Here is a 14499-nt window from a genome sequence, read left to right on the forward strand (position 1 = left end):
GGTGGATAAACATATCACCTATTTGGGAGTCAACATTTCTGCTGACCTATCCAAATTATGTGGGCTTAACTTATCACCTTTGCTTACGAATATTTGAGGACATCTTTAATGGTGGTCAAGTCTCCCAATTTCCTGGCATGGACAAATTAATGTAATAAAAATGAACATCTTACTACGACTCTCCTACATGTTTCAATGCCTAACCATATCTCTACCCAATATTTATTTCACCACACTAAAGAGGGCCTTCTTAAAATATATAAGGGGAGGGTGGAGGCCGCAAGGTACCACCAAGATCTTATGTAGACCAAGTGAAAGTGATATCCAAGACCTACCAGATATCTATTCTTACTACATAGCGGTCCACATGTAGGTGCTAGCGGAATGGAGTACACTTGAATCAGAAAAAACACAACTGAAAATTGGCAGAGCTGTGGTTGGCCCTTCTCTTTGGGAGTTAATTTGGACGACAAAAAAAAAATAGACCCCTGAATGAATATTTAAGCACTATGACCCTACAAACGTGGGATGAAATTAATAATAAATTGCAGAAGACCACATATCCCTCTACCTATACGCCTGTTCATTTTAACTAGTCTTTTATGCAAGCACTAACCTCAGGGCCCTTTGATGCTTAGCATAGAGAAGACTGTCTTAGGGAGAACCATATGTATCTCAAAGGCTGTGTTAAACCATTAATAGACTGTGAAAAGGAGTTTAAATTGAATGAACACGAGAGGCTATGCTAGGCTCAATTAAGACGCTGGGAGACACACCCAACCATTAAAGATGCCATAACACCAGACCCTACACCAGTGGAACAACTTATTAAACTTATCACAGGCTGCATAGGAGTGATTTCTTCTTTCTACCAATTAATACTTGCAGAGACATTGTCACCCATACATCCTCATGAGAATAAGTGGCACACACTAACTAGAAGGAAACTCACAGGGCAACAATAGATATGAGTATGGTGTGATTTAAATAAAACTTCACACGTATTCCAGGCAAGAAAGCCCATTATAAATCATTATACGACTGGTATATACACCCTGCTAAACTAAACTAAAGTTTTATCCCAAGGTGAGCCTCCTGTGTTGGAGAGTGTGAGGTAATATGGGAGTCTTAGAGTATATACGGTCGTCATGCATCAAGTTACAACCCTTAGTGAATAACCTCAGAGCCATACTGGGATATACCGTTCCTGAAGACTTTTCTTTTATATTATTTGGAGTTACACCTCAGGGCTACAATACCAATCAAAGGGGGAATTAATCTTCCTCTGGAATTGCTTACGTGCAGCCATGACCACTACAGCAGCTGCATAGAAAAAGAAGGCTCCCTCACATGTACCCAAATGGTACGCCCGGCTTTGGCATCTCATGGCCATGAAGAAGCTGTCCTGAAATCTATCCCATGGAGCTGAAAGCTGTGAATTTTGCTGAGAACATTTACTAAATGTTCTATCCAAGGGAGCGCCTGTGCGGGCCTTCCCACCTAGATTGAAATCGCTTAGCCACTTTTGATTGTGAGACAGCAGTACCTAATTACGTTGATATGTATTTATGTAGCACATGCAGATTTCAAACCCCAATCTTTATGAATCAGGGAAAACTGAAATGACGACTATTTGCAACTTGTTTGTGTGGAGTAATACAGAGTTAGACCTTGTTTAGACACACCACCTTGGGGGGCGGTCAAGGGTTATAGTGAAAAATATAGGGGTTTATTTTTTCATGATTATGCAAAAAGTACATTTTGTACAACGGTTAACAGGGGTTCTTTTTGTCATTTGCTATTGTAAGGGTGGACATTTTTCTCCTTCTGTTGTAATAGTAGGTACTTTTGGAAAATCAATAAAAATATTCTGTTCGGAAAAAAAAAAAAGACGAACCGACGTAAATTCTCACAACAATAAAGTCTAAATACCGGAATTAGTGTAACCTGAAAACATTGTGTAAACACACGAAGATGACTAAAAAAAGGAGAAAATGATAATGAACGTGAAAAAAGCATTGACATGGTAACTTATTGGCCCACTACATCTTGCAATTCTTTTTAGATGAATGTGAAAAATGTGATCAGGAGACATGTTGTTACTCGTGGTACAAAAGAGCTAATGGCTGAAGTGAACTGACTTATTGCACCATATTGTATGCTGTGGTTTGCAGAAGCAAAATGTGAATGACAGCTTAACAGCCCAATGGATGAAAAGGGCTGACTCAAAGTCCCTCTTTCTATGTATGGATGTATTTATTTTTAATTCTGGCCTAGAGACATCTCTAGTTGTTTCACAGGCCTCATGTAATAATAACAATAATATTTTTTTTTTGTAAACAAATACATACATACATACATAGAGTGGCTTTGAGTCAGCAGTCTGCCAGCCTCTTAGTTCACTGGTTTCTTCAACCTTCATTCACAGTTTGCTTCAGCCTTCCGCAGCATGCAGCATGGGGAAAAGGATCAGATGACTTCTGCCACTGGCACTCTGCACTGTGAATGACAGCATTTACCTAATAACATGTGCACGTCTGTCTATTCAGTACCTGAGGTGGTGGGACAAAAAGTAACTCTGACAATGCGTTTTTCTTTCAATTCTTTATCCATTTTTGCCACTATCCTGTGTTTAAAGTATGTCATCAGGTCACAATCATTGAAAATCAATGGTAACGTTTCTTTGGGTCACTAAATAGCATAGATTCCTATAATATGCTATGAAACCAAAACCAGTTTCTATACCTGTTCTAACTACACCTGCCTTCGAGGAAGAACATGTAGTGTTTCATTTAAATTATAACCTAGTTTTTTTTCCAAGATTTTTATTGCAAACTTATGGTGCCCAAATGAAACACCATTTTTATTTTAATTATGGAGCATGTATTTGCAATACAACTATATCAACATAATAATTATTCCATCTACTTAAGACCAGACAAAATGCTTTTGCCAACACTTGTTTATTTATGTATTGATGTTATTACATGAAGCTGAGAAGGCACAAAGCTGTTTTTAGGCCACGCCTAAAAAACAAACCTGCCGGTTGTCATGTCACTTCATATTAAGCATTACTGTTTTTTGTGAGAGGTCACTAATACAGCCCCCGGCAAGTCTATTTTGGTTGAAATTCCTGTCACATCTTTGAACTAGTTTATAAAAAAAATAAAAAAAATGTTTTACTGCCATTTTACTTCTGGAAGGATGCTTCATTAACCAATAGAATTCCCCTTGCTTAGCCCTTGTAGTCCATGTACACTGCAATTCTATCCCGTAAAATCATGTCCACACTGATAAACGAGGATAGCCACTAATCTGACAATGTGTTCAGATGATAAAAGGAACATTAGGTGAATGCTTATAGAATGGGGAGGCCCCTCAGTTCATGTCTTAAAGGGCACGGTGTCCAGTCTTGGGCTTTCGTGTCACAACTACAGATACTATGTTACATGGACTTGGACCTCACCTATCATTTAAGTTAAAATCTCCAAGGTCAGGCCAATACTGTTCACATTGCCTACTAGAAAGACAAGGTGTGAGATACAGATATTGGCATATCTAAAGGGTTAGGGAGGAGTCGGAAACTCAGGGCTACAATAGCAACCGTCTCTCAGTTGAAGAACCCTTATCACCTAAGCGCCAAAACATTCAACACACAATGTCACAATTGAAAAAAAACTTTTTTTAGAGGCAGAAACAAACCTCTTTATTTTAAAATGTTGTAGTTTAGAGTTTTGAGGCCAGCTCCATTGTACTATAGAAAAATATGCCTCTGATTCACAACCAGGAAAAAAACCTTCACATTTTCTTTTCATAATGTGCTAACGTCTAGTTTATTGTTTTGTGAAGTGGTTTGACAATCTGGAGGTCTCTTAAGGCCACTAATAAAAACGTAAGATCATAAACCTGAGATCTCTGCATGTAGCTTGTATAGCAAAATAAACACTGTAAATAATATGTTGCGTGCATATGTAATATACATTGTAAAGTATTTATCTGACCTAGGACTGTGAAAGAGATTTGATGAGGATGCGATAGACCTTCCTAAGAAGAAGTTACATTGTTGCAAACTGTCTAAATTTATTCCCTCATCTACTTTTTTTAGGACTTGTTCCCACCGTTCGGGGTTCCGAAGACAGCATGGGCGCCCACCGCTGAATGGTTAGTTCTATGCAAAATGCATAGATAAGTTGCTTATTCGTGGTTATGCAGTCTGAGAGCGTTTGTTCACGTATGTTCAAGAACATGTGTTCGTTGTGTGGACTATCACACGTTACTAAGGCATCCCACGGGACATGCTTATCATCTCGTCTCAAAGAATCTGTCATATGATCCCAGCCACACGAATAATTCAGTGAACCTGCCCCCCTGGTTGTAACATACTGCATTTTTAGTGTGGTCCTCTTGGGGTGGCTTAACTGCAGTAATGCATAAATTTGTAGTTTAAAGCCTAGCTAGGAATGGAAAACGTGTCCGTGATGACATGGGTGGGGGACCCTTGCAGACCTTCCTTGTCGTGCTTTAAGTGTCACTTTCAGTAGTGCAAGTGACTGCTACAGAACTCTATATACACCTCTTAAAAACCTTGGGACCAGTAGTCCACAGATACCCTAGTATTCCCAGTCCCCTCACCTGGTACTCTATTTCCAGAGATGCTTCGTTCCTCATGGGCTGATAAAAGCACTCCTTGTGACCCGGGGGCAGCGTGAAGGTGAAATCACTGTCCACAGATTGAGAGAACCCCAAGCAGAAGTGCAGCACATGCTGCAGGCAAAGAAGCAGAGGCAGTACCCTGTTGGCCATAATCGCGGTACACGATCAATACCAGAGGGAAGGAAGTAGTGGAGACTTCAGAGGAATGCAGGAAGAGCAGCCCACACTCGCTCAGTAGCAGGCATGGGGTTCGTGAAAGCGGATAGGACAACGAGGTAGAGAAAGGACTTACAGTCAACTTGCTCTGGATGTACCAGCGGAGTATTACCCTATTTCAAAATGGCGACGAAAGTCAATTGGAGATAGACTGTCGTTCCAGCTTAGTCCGTTCTTATTTCGCAATCTGCTTTGCTGGCCGACATTGCTCTACTGCTGGGTTTCTTTCTTGGGCAATTACAAGGACGATCGAGAAGCAGCCAGTCAAATACATTTTCAATTGCATTATTTTAAACGCTGTTTGTGTGTTTACTGAGTTGCTACTAAACCAAATGAAATCATCTATTTTAAATTTTATATGTTTACCATGCAGCAAATAAATGTAAAATAGTGCGTTTCCATGGGATTGACGGAGAAATTACATTTCATTACTTACTTGTATTTTTATTATAAGAAATGTCCTTCTCCTTTTACTAGATGGCTCATATTCCGAGATGGCTACTCTTTCATAAACGCAGGCAATGTGTGTCCTTCTTTTATCTCAGCAGAACCTCCCCTCTGGCATCGGTCTGTTTTGCAGGTGCGGCTGAATGACGGCTTCTGCCTGCGCCACAACGGAAGCGCTTGCAGTTTGGCTCGGGATTCAAAGTTGCTTTGGGGAAGCTAGCCTGAGGTTCTGTGAATCACTGCGGTTAGTGTTGGAAATCTGCTGCAGGTGAGCGCGCCTGCTGCGAGGGTGAGAGGAAGGATGCAACTCCCCAGATGCGCCCGTGTTGAGGGTATTGAGGGGTGGGGACTTTTTGTTTGTGTATGCCCAAGACTCAGCAGTGCTCGTAGATGCTCAATGTTATCTTTATCCAGAATTATATAGCTTCCAACAGAGATCACCCTGATTGCTGGAGTGTTCGGTAGCAAAATTGCTATTTTTTGTCAAGAAATTAACATCTGCAATAGGAAGTGGTGGTTGCTGAGGGAAGCTCTCTGTTGCTAGGGGAGGGGCTAGCTTTTAATGAAATAGCTGGTTGATAGCTTTGGGTACTAGTTGCTGTGCAATTGCTAGGTAAACCTTCGCGTCGTAGGAGAAAGTGCTTGCTGCTAGGAGAAAGCTCATCGTCTTAGTGGATGGCGCACATCGCAAATTTAAAGAAACTGTTGCTGGGTAGAGTGCTTGTCGATAGTGCTAATTTCCAAGAAACGTGCCTGGCGCTAAGGTAGAGTGGAATGGAAAGTGATGGACGCTCCTGCCTAGTGCAGGTTACTTGTGCCGGTGTTCTGCAGTACACCGACCGCTGCAAAACTAATTGTTACTGTGGAAAGAACTAATAGATTGCACGGGAACATGCCCGTTTCTAATTGCTAGGAGATGCAGCAGTTGCAAAGGACGCTCTAATTGCTTCTGAAATACTGTGAGGAGCAGTATAGGTAGTGCTATGCTTTCCGTCTGCATGGCTCCTGTGTGATACTTTAAGTGGCACTCTATTACAAGCAATGCTATGATCACCAGTTTTATTTCTGTTTGGAATCAGGGGACTGTAGCTTTTATAATGAAATTAGCAACACAAGTACCACAATGCAATAGAACTCGATGAACTATTAATACAAAATATGGGGCAATTAGTAGTGTTAAACTGAGGTCTGTAAAGTTGTCCTCTGTGTAGTCCCAGCCTATTTTCTTTGTGGCTTGGTCAATATTCAGCAGGGAGACGGGGGAAACGACACAGAAAAAATAATAATAAAAGAAAAAAAGTACATTCCTCTCCTCTGCGGTCCTCACTGCAGGCAGAGGCTCCCAGCCTGCCCTGCGGCCAATACTAACTTTGCTTCATGTTGCTGGCAGCAGTGCCATGGTGCTCCAAGGCAGAGTGAGAGCCTCTGCCTGCTGTTTCCAACCCGGCAACACAGTGTCGGGTTGGAGAGAACCCAGTGCGCATGTGTGTTTGGCCGGCCTGAGATGACAAGCCAAACACATGCACACTGAGGTGGAGTGCTGTGCAACCCCCCTCTCTCAAGCCCCATGGCCCGACCCTATTACAATAAAATGATAAAAAACATAGTTAATTATTGTTTTATTGTGAAAGTTTTGCAACTGCTGGTGGGGGGGGGAGGGGATGGAGCGATGCTCCACCATAGTGGAGGAGCCACCGTTGGTGAGTAATGACATTCTTTTCTTTCACAAGGAGTGTGCAAAGAACTACAATGGCAATGTGTACTTTTTGAGACAAAAATATATGCTTTTAGACAGTGTGTTTTTTTTTTTTGTTAATTGATGAGGCCGGCAAGTGTCCCCAGTTATAAATGTTTGCAAAAACCATGACAAAGCAAGTACTAACAAATCCAAAAAACTAGTGGCCAGTGCCAGACTGGCTTTGCTAACGCTTGTTTTCTTTGCAACATCGATAAGATGTTTGAAGCAAAAAGCACCTTTGATTTTTTGCAGACTTATGTAAAACTGCTCCACAATGGATGTGAGTGTCTCGCTCAGTGTCACTTCCTGTCCTTGTTGGTTTATTGTAGAGTAATTGCACTTTCTAAGACTCTTGAATGTATGTCCTGTCTTTCTTCATTGATTCATTAATATTTTAGTTAAACCATTGCTCATTTTAAATTAAATATTTTTTGCTTCTATAGCTACAGGGAGTGCAGAATTATTAGGCAAATGAGTATTTTGACCACATCATCCTCTTTATGCATGTTGTCTTACTCCAAGCTGTATAGGCTCGAAAGCCTACTACCAATTAAGCATATTAGGTGATGTGCATCTCTGTAATGAGAAGGGGTGTGGTCTAATGACATCACCACCCTATATCAGGTGTGCATAATTATTAGGCAACTTCCTTTCCTTTGGCAAAATGGGTCAAAAGAAGGACTTGACAGGCTCAGAAAAGTCAAAAATAGTGAGATATCTTGCAGAGGGATGCAGCACTCTTAAAATTGCAAAGCTTCTGAAGCGTGATCATCGAACAATCAAGCGTTTCATTCAAAATAGTCAACAGGGTCGCAAGAAGCGTGTGGAAAAACCAAGGCGCAAAATAACTGCCCATGAACTGAGAAAAGTCAAGCGTGCAGCTGCCACGATGCCACTTGCCACCAGTTTGGCCATATTTCAGAGCTGCAACATCACTGGAGTGCCCAAAAGCACAAGGTGTGCAATACTCAGAGACATGGCCAAGGTAAGAAAGGCTGAAAGACGACCACCACTGAACAAGACACACAAGCTGAAACGTCAAGACTAGGCCAAGAAATATCTCAAGACTGATTTTCTAAGGTTTTATGGACTGATGAAATGAGAGTGAGTCTTGATGGGCCAGATGGATGGGCCCGTGGCTGGATTGGTAAAGGGCAGAGAGCTCCAGTCCAACTCAGACGCCAGCAAGGTGGAGGTGGAGTACTGGTTTGGGCTGGTATCATCAAAGATGAGCTTGTGGGGCCTTTTCGGGTTGAGGATGGAGTCAAGCTCAACTCCCAGTCCTACTGCCAGTTCCTGGTAGACACCTTCTTCAAGCAGTGGTACAGGAAGAAGTCTGCATCCTTCAAGAAAGACATGATTTTCATGCAGGACAATGCTCCATCACACGCGTCCAAGTACTCCACAGCGTGGCTGGCAAGAAAGGGTATAAAAGAAGGAAATCTAATGACATGGCCTCCTTGTTCACCTGATCTGAACCCCATTGAGAACCTGTGGTCCATCATCAAATGTGAGATTTACAAGGAGGGAAAACAGTACACCTCTCTGAACAGTGTCTGGGAGGCTGTGGTTGCTGCTGCACGCAATGTTGATGGTGAACAGATCCAAACACTGACAGAATCCATGGATGGCAGGCTTTTGAGTGTCCTTGCAAAGAAAGGTGGCTATATTGGTCACTGATTTGTTTTTGTTTTGTTTTTGAATGTCAGACATGTATATTTGTGAATGTTGAGATGTTATATTGGTTTCACTGGTAATAATAAATAATTGAAATGGGTATATATTTGTTTTTTGTTAAGTTGCCTAATAATTATGCACAGTAATAGTCACCTGCACACACAGATATCCCCCTAACATAGCTAAAACTAAAAACAAACTAAAAACTACTTCCAAAAATATTCAGCTTTGATATTAATGAGTTTTTTGGGTTCATTGAGAACATGGTTGTTGTTCAATAATAAAATTAATCCTCAAAAATACAACTTGCCTAATAATTCTGCACTCCCTGTATTGTTTAATGTGTTGATTTGTTGTTGCATAGCAAAGTATTTACATGTTTTGAGAACAATACTCCCAGCTGTTGAATTGAAAATCATTTTCCCCAGCTCTGTATCAAGGGCTTTCACAAACAAATTTGGTATAAGCATTGTCAACGTTTTCAACAACTTTTACATTGACAGCATTCAAACATGACATACTTGAAACTTTTAAGAAAAGTATGAAAGCAATAAATTAATTTGTTTTTTTCTCTTTGTGAATAGTTGGTTTATTATGAATTATCTATAGCTTGTTGATTGAGGCTCTGCATTTAAGTAGCAACATGTTTATGAAGTACTGGAGAAGATCACAATATCAGGAAAGGCGGTTATGGAACATTTTTCTTAGGAATACATTACCCTCAGCCAGATATAATGACAGAAGCCCATTTCAAATCCAACACAAGTCCCACCAAGACAGACAGCTATGAAAACACTGATAGTACTGTATACTTGATTAAACAAATGTTATGCAGCAGTGCAAGGATATGAGCGGAATTTGTTGCTGTTTCATGTGATGTATGCACAGAGCTTTAGGCTTAAACCATTTTAACCAGAATTTAAACAAGCCTAAAAACAACAAATCAGTCGTCAATGCCTTGCCTATGTCCTACACCACTCTCCTATTCATAATAACATTGCCCGCTATCTTTTGAACCTGATATTCTTGGTGTGGTTTTCTCCCAAACTTTTGTTTCCCTAGCATTTGGCCTTCAATCCTCCTGTTTTCTGTGGCATTGTTTTTGCTGGTCTTAAGTTTCTTATGTTGTGTTTTAATGGTATTGCTGTTTTTGTGCTGCATAAATAATTTACATAATTGTCTCTAAGTTAGGCCTGACTGTTTTTTGTGCCAAGCTAACTGAGGGTCAAGCACAGGTTAATCTGGGGTTTGCTTGCAGTTCACCCTGACAAGAATTGTGGTTTCTACTTGAGTAGTTTTTCACCACCTCTTAATCAGTGATCAAATTTCTTACAGTACCCAGTATAGACTGATGCATGATCATATTATAGAGACAGTGATGGGTACTGTGTTGGTACAGTTTGTAATGCCATCAGTTCTTGGGCATGTTAAATCTTTTATGCCCAGGCTAAAGTAGTTCGAAACTGGCTATCATATCTAAAAGGTGTGTTCCGATCCCTGAATGTCATTCGTTATTTTTCTTCATCCCTAAAACATAACCAGATTTTATTGTGGTAGTGTTGTTTGTGCAGATGAGATTTGGGCCATTCTAAGATGTGAAAAAAACAGTTCCAAGTATTACCTACCACTAGTTCATCAAATATGCTCCAAGTTTTTTATATTCTACTGTAATTTCCAGTGTTCTCTACAGACACATCTTCTGTCCTCGGATATATAAATGTAATCACTTTCCGCTAGTTCTTATGTCAAAAATAGTACCCATGATGCCCTGTTGATCATTACCTTTGAAGTGTTATAAATAATATATGATGCTGAATGTTCTTAAACATGATTTTTGGGATTTTTGTTAAAGTACATCTTCACCTTGTAAATCTGTGTAAAATGTCATTGTTTACTTGATTATAAAGCAGTGTACCAAAATTGAAACTTCACTGATCAGTTGAAGTCTTCATCACATAATGTTCATGTACAACCCCAATGCTTTTTGGACTGAAAAATCCTTCATTAGGACTTGTTAATCATTGCTTAATTACTACAACAAAGAGAAGCAGAAGATATACTTTAAACAAAAAACAGAAGATAACTAAACCAAGGCATTCATTAAAAGAATATGTTCTTTATATACTCGATATCCCTTTATGCCAGAATCACATCATGCACATTGTATTCATTTGTGAGAATAGTATTATATAAATTGTGTTTATCTGATGAAAATATCTCTTTGGGTTGGCTGTAAAAATCATCGTTTTAAGCTCTAATTTCAATGCACGTATTTGCATTCAAATGACACATCGCAATTATTCTCTCACCTCATTCTAACAAACCCTAACATTATAAAGTCCATTTACAAAAACGACGAATATCAGCATCACATCAACTTGGTTAACTGTATACGAGCTCAACATAACAAAAATCTTGTTTACGTGTCCTGTCGATTTGAAAGTATAACAGGAGATCATAACCACTGAGTACGTATCCGCGTTTGTGAATGCCCGAACTCACGCCGATAATCGTGTTCTGCTGGAGCTCCCGCTTGTGGGGGGTACCTTGCTTAGAGGAGCGCGTCTCTAGGCCACTAAGTGATTTTGCAGCTCAAGGGCATGGAGCCCACTGGCTGTCATAACATTAGACGGGAACTGTTGGCTAATTTAAAAAGGGTATTTCAGTGACCCTCAAAAGTTCATTTGCTTTTATTTTTTATTTTTTTAATAGGGTTTCGGTGCATGAAACAATAATAAACATTACAAAACATAAAAAAGACACGAGCAAAGTAGTTCATCAAAAATGACAGACTAATAACGGTTGCTTATTGATCTCGTTATCTCGCTCTTTCTTTAAATCTCTCTCTCTCTCTCTCTCTCTCTCATGTCACAATGATACAAATTCGATCGTGTATGCTTCCATTGACGGGTGGTAACCATATTGAGATGTTTATGCAATGTTAGAAGTTAAATCAACATATATTAGTATTGTATAAAAAAGGTTCAGGGGAATACCAAAATATGTAAAATAATACAATCTAAATAAATGGGCCAAATAGCTTGTGCCAATTCAAAAACAAAATCCAAAAAATTATGTAGCCGCTCACCTGATGGGCCTGGTGATGGCAGACTCAAAAGGTTACATCAAGGTAAAAACCTAAACTTAATTAAATGCAAATAAAAAATTTGAACAGCAGCTCAACCAACAGCCAGTTATTTTACATACATTACCCCCAAAAAGGGGAGCCAAAGGCAATTCAGAGATTCTCTATAGAAATCAAGAGATTCCACCATCTCATTCGAACTTTTCGGCTCAACAGATCACTCCACCCCCCCACTCATCAGTAAATAACCAAGAGCTGCAATGCTCAGTAATAATTTTACTGTCCGCTATCTCCCCGTCTAACGTCGATTGTCAGCATTTATCCCAGGCAATGCGTGGAGTCCACCCCCCCCCCACCCAAAGACTGTAATATGCCATTAAGATGTTTAAGCCTAGTTTTAGGGATCAGTAGTGGGAAGTTTTGCAAGATGTATAGGCATTTCGGGAGTGCCATCATCTTGATTAAGGTTACCTTGCTCAGTATATTCAGCGGAAGGCTGGACCTGCTCTGTTAGGCTTGTTTCATATTGGCTACTGTGGGGAGGGGTTAGATTGAGATGATGTGTAAGTTCCAGGACGAGCGATATAAGAACCCCAGGTATCTAAAGCTTAGCCGCTGGATCGGGATGGTATGTAACTCCTCTCTATTGCCATGTCTCTCCTCAGTGAAAGCAAAAGGGATTTGTGCAAATTCGCCTGAAGGCCAGAGGCCTCTTTTAAGACCCTCAAAATATGTAGGACAGGGGGTCCAGACAACTGTGGATGGGCCAGGAGGAGGAGCACATCATCTGCATACAAAGTTATCTGACCTCCATACCTTCTCACTCCAGCCCTACACCTGAGCATCACACCGGAACATCAGAGCCAAGGGTTCTATCACCAGAGTGAAGAGAAGGGGAAAGACTGGACTACCCTGACGTGTACCTCTGCTAATTGGAAAGGGGGTTGAGAGCGCATCTTTGACCAGGACCTGAGCTGAGGGTGCCTTGTACAGGAGCTGAACGTATCTGCAGTATTTAAGGCCAAAAAAACATTTATTGGAGGACGCAATCCAGATAAGACCAGTCTACAGTATCAAACGCTTTCTCAAAGTTAACTAAGAGAAGCACACTGGGGCTGATCACCTCTTGGCTGTGGGCAAGAGGTGACCCGTCTAATACAGTGGAGAGTGCTCTGGTTGGGCATGAAGCCACATTCGTTGGGATGAATAAGATATGACAAGACTCATTAGAGCATATTCGCCACAAGTTTAGCAAAAATCTTCAGTTCAGTATTAATCAATGAAATGGGCCTGTAAGGGGTGCAATTTTCAGTAACCTGGCCCCGTTTGGGAAGGACCACAAAGGAGGCCGTGCCCAGTTCCCCCGAAAGGAGCCTAGACTCACCGTCTCAGTGTAAAGGTTTACCAAGTGAGGCATGTTCTGAAAACATGGGTAATACTCCTGTGGTAGTACTCCAGGGGGAAGGTGTAATGGTGTAATTTAGTTTGGCTCTTTGGAGCCCTGAGAACTTTGGCAGGGGTATGTCCTTTAGGTGTGATCTGGAGGTTTCGAAGTCAGACCGGGATGAACAGCTCCCTGAGGAGACCATGATGCCCAATACCACTCTAAAAAACACCTCCCTGTTGGCCAGCCAACAGAGGAGCTTTCCATTCTTGTCACTACAATCGTACATTCATTTAGTGGAGGCTCTCCAGTACTGGTAGGTCTTGTCAAATGCGAGTTGGCACAGCAAGACTGTCAATGTCAGTTGCTGAAGCAATTGCTCAGAAGCGCTTGCAAGGCATTGTTTCTTGAGTTTTAATATTTGAGCCTGCCAAAGAGCACACTCTCTGCCTTTGCGCCTCTCCACCTGGTGGTGACTTGGTGACCCCCACCTGATCGTGGCCTTGGCTGCCGCCCAGAGGACTTCAGAGGAGGTGACCGAGCCCGAGTTTGTCTCAAAGTATAGTGAAGGTTCTGTTTTAATGTGTGCCCTAAATTGCTTATCCACAAGATGCTACACATTGAACCTCCACATCGGGTGCCGCGACTAGTCTGGCACCCCGTCGGAAAGGGTCATTGGAGAGTGGTCAGAAATACCCCAGGGAGTATGTGTGATGTGTATTGCTGCTATTGTATAGAACAAATCAGTAGCTGGAAGGAGAAGAGATCAGTGTGAGAGAGTTTTAGTCATTGCCAACGTGGGGTGTATTCCCTAGCCTCCTGGTACCAGGCCCTTCAGCCGTCACACTAACTCATGGAGTCCAGTGATGATCCTAGGCATCGCGCCCCATGCCATTGGTGCTCTGATAGGGAACTTGAGGAGTCCAGCGCTCGGAGTAAGGGACTGCATTGAAGTCCCCATCTATAATTGTGGTTTCCAGGGTCAACCCCACTGCGATCTTCATGAGTGACCTAAGTCTGTATGTTGTGAGGTGGGATTTAGACACTTAAAAGATTGAGTGATTTCCCTTCTAATATGCCTTCCACCTCTATATAGTGACCTAGTGGGTCTTAGTGTGTCTTCTTTCTCACCAAGGGGAAGGTCTTGGGCAACAGTATAGCTACTTCCTTGGAGTCCCTGGCATATCCCATGTGAAAGACCCATTTGTAACCGACTCTGCATTGAAATTAACATTTGGTTCCAAGCAAGTGTGTCTGTTGCAACAGGAGGGCCGCTGTATGGATTCTCTTAGTATAGCG

General features: G+C 41.4%; 2 protein-coding genes across 5 annotated transcripts in view; one reads left to right on the forward strand and one right to left on the reverse strand.

Moving 5' to 3' along the window:
- The window catches only part of TMED5 (transmembrane p24 trafficking protein 5), a 39779-nt gene extending 34856 nt beyond the window's left edge, over positions 1-4923 (reverse strand). The window contains exon 1 of the mRNA XM_069232373.1: positions 4633-4923. Within this exon, the coding sequence (XP_069088474.1) occupies positions 4633-4803 (171 nt within the window). The 5' untranslated portion in view covers positions 4804-4923. The remainder of the gene's footprint in view (positions 1-4632) is intronic.
- A 509-nt stretch (positions 4924-5432) lies between these two features.
- CCDC18 (coiled-coil domain containing 18) overlaps positions 5433-14499 on the forward strand; it is a 574107-nt gene continuing 565040 nt past the window's right edge. The window contains exon 1 of one of the 4 annotated variants that reach the window (XM_069232377.1): positions 5433-5584. The gene's annotated coding sequence lies outside the window, so the exon portion shown is untranslated. Of the gene's footprint in view, positions 5585-5858; positions 6081-14499 lie in introns of those variants that run through there. The other 3 variants (XM_069232374.1, XM_069232375.1, XM_069232376.1) reach the window with 3 other exon arrangements.

This window comes from Pleurodeles waltl, chromosome 4_2 (genome assembly GCF_031143425.1).
Source record: "Pleurodeles waltl isolate 20211129_DDA chromosome 4_2, aPleWal1.hap1.20221129, whole genome shotgun sequence".
In the NCBI taxonomy this organism is placed as follows: Eukaryota; Metazoa; Chordata; class Amphibia; order Caudata; family Salamandridae; genus Pleurodeles; species Pleurodeles waltl.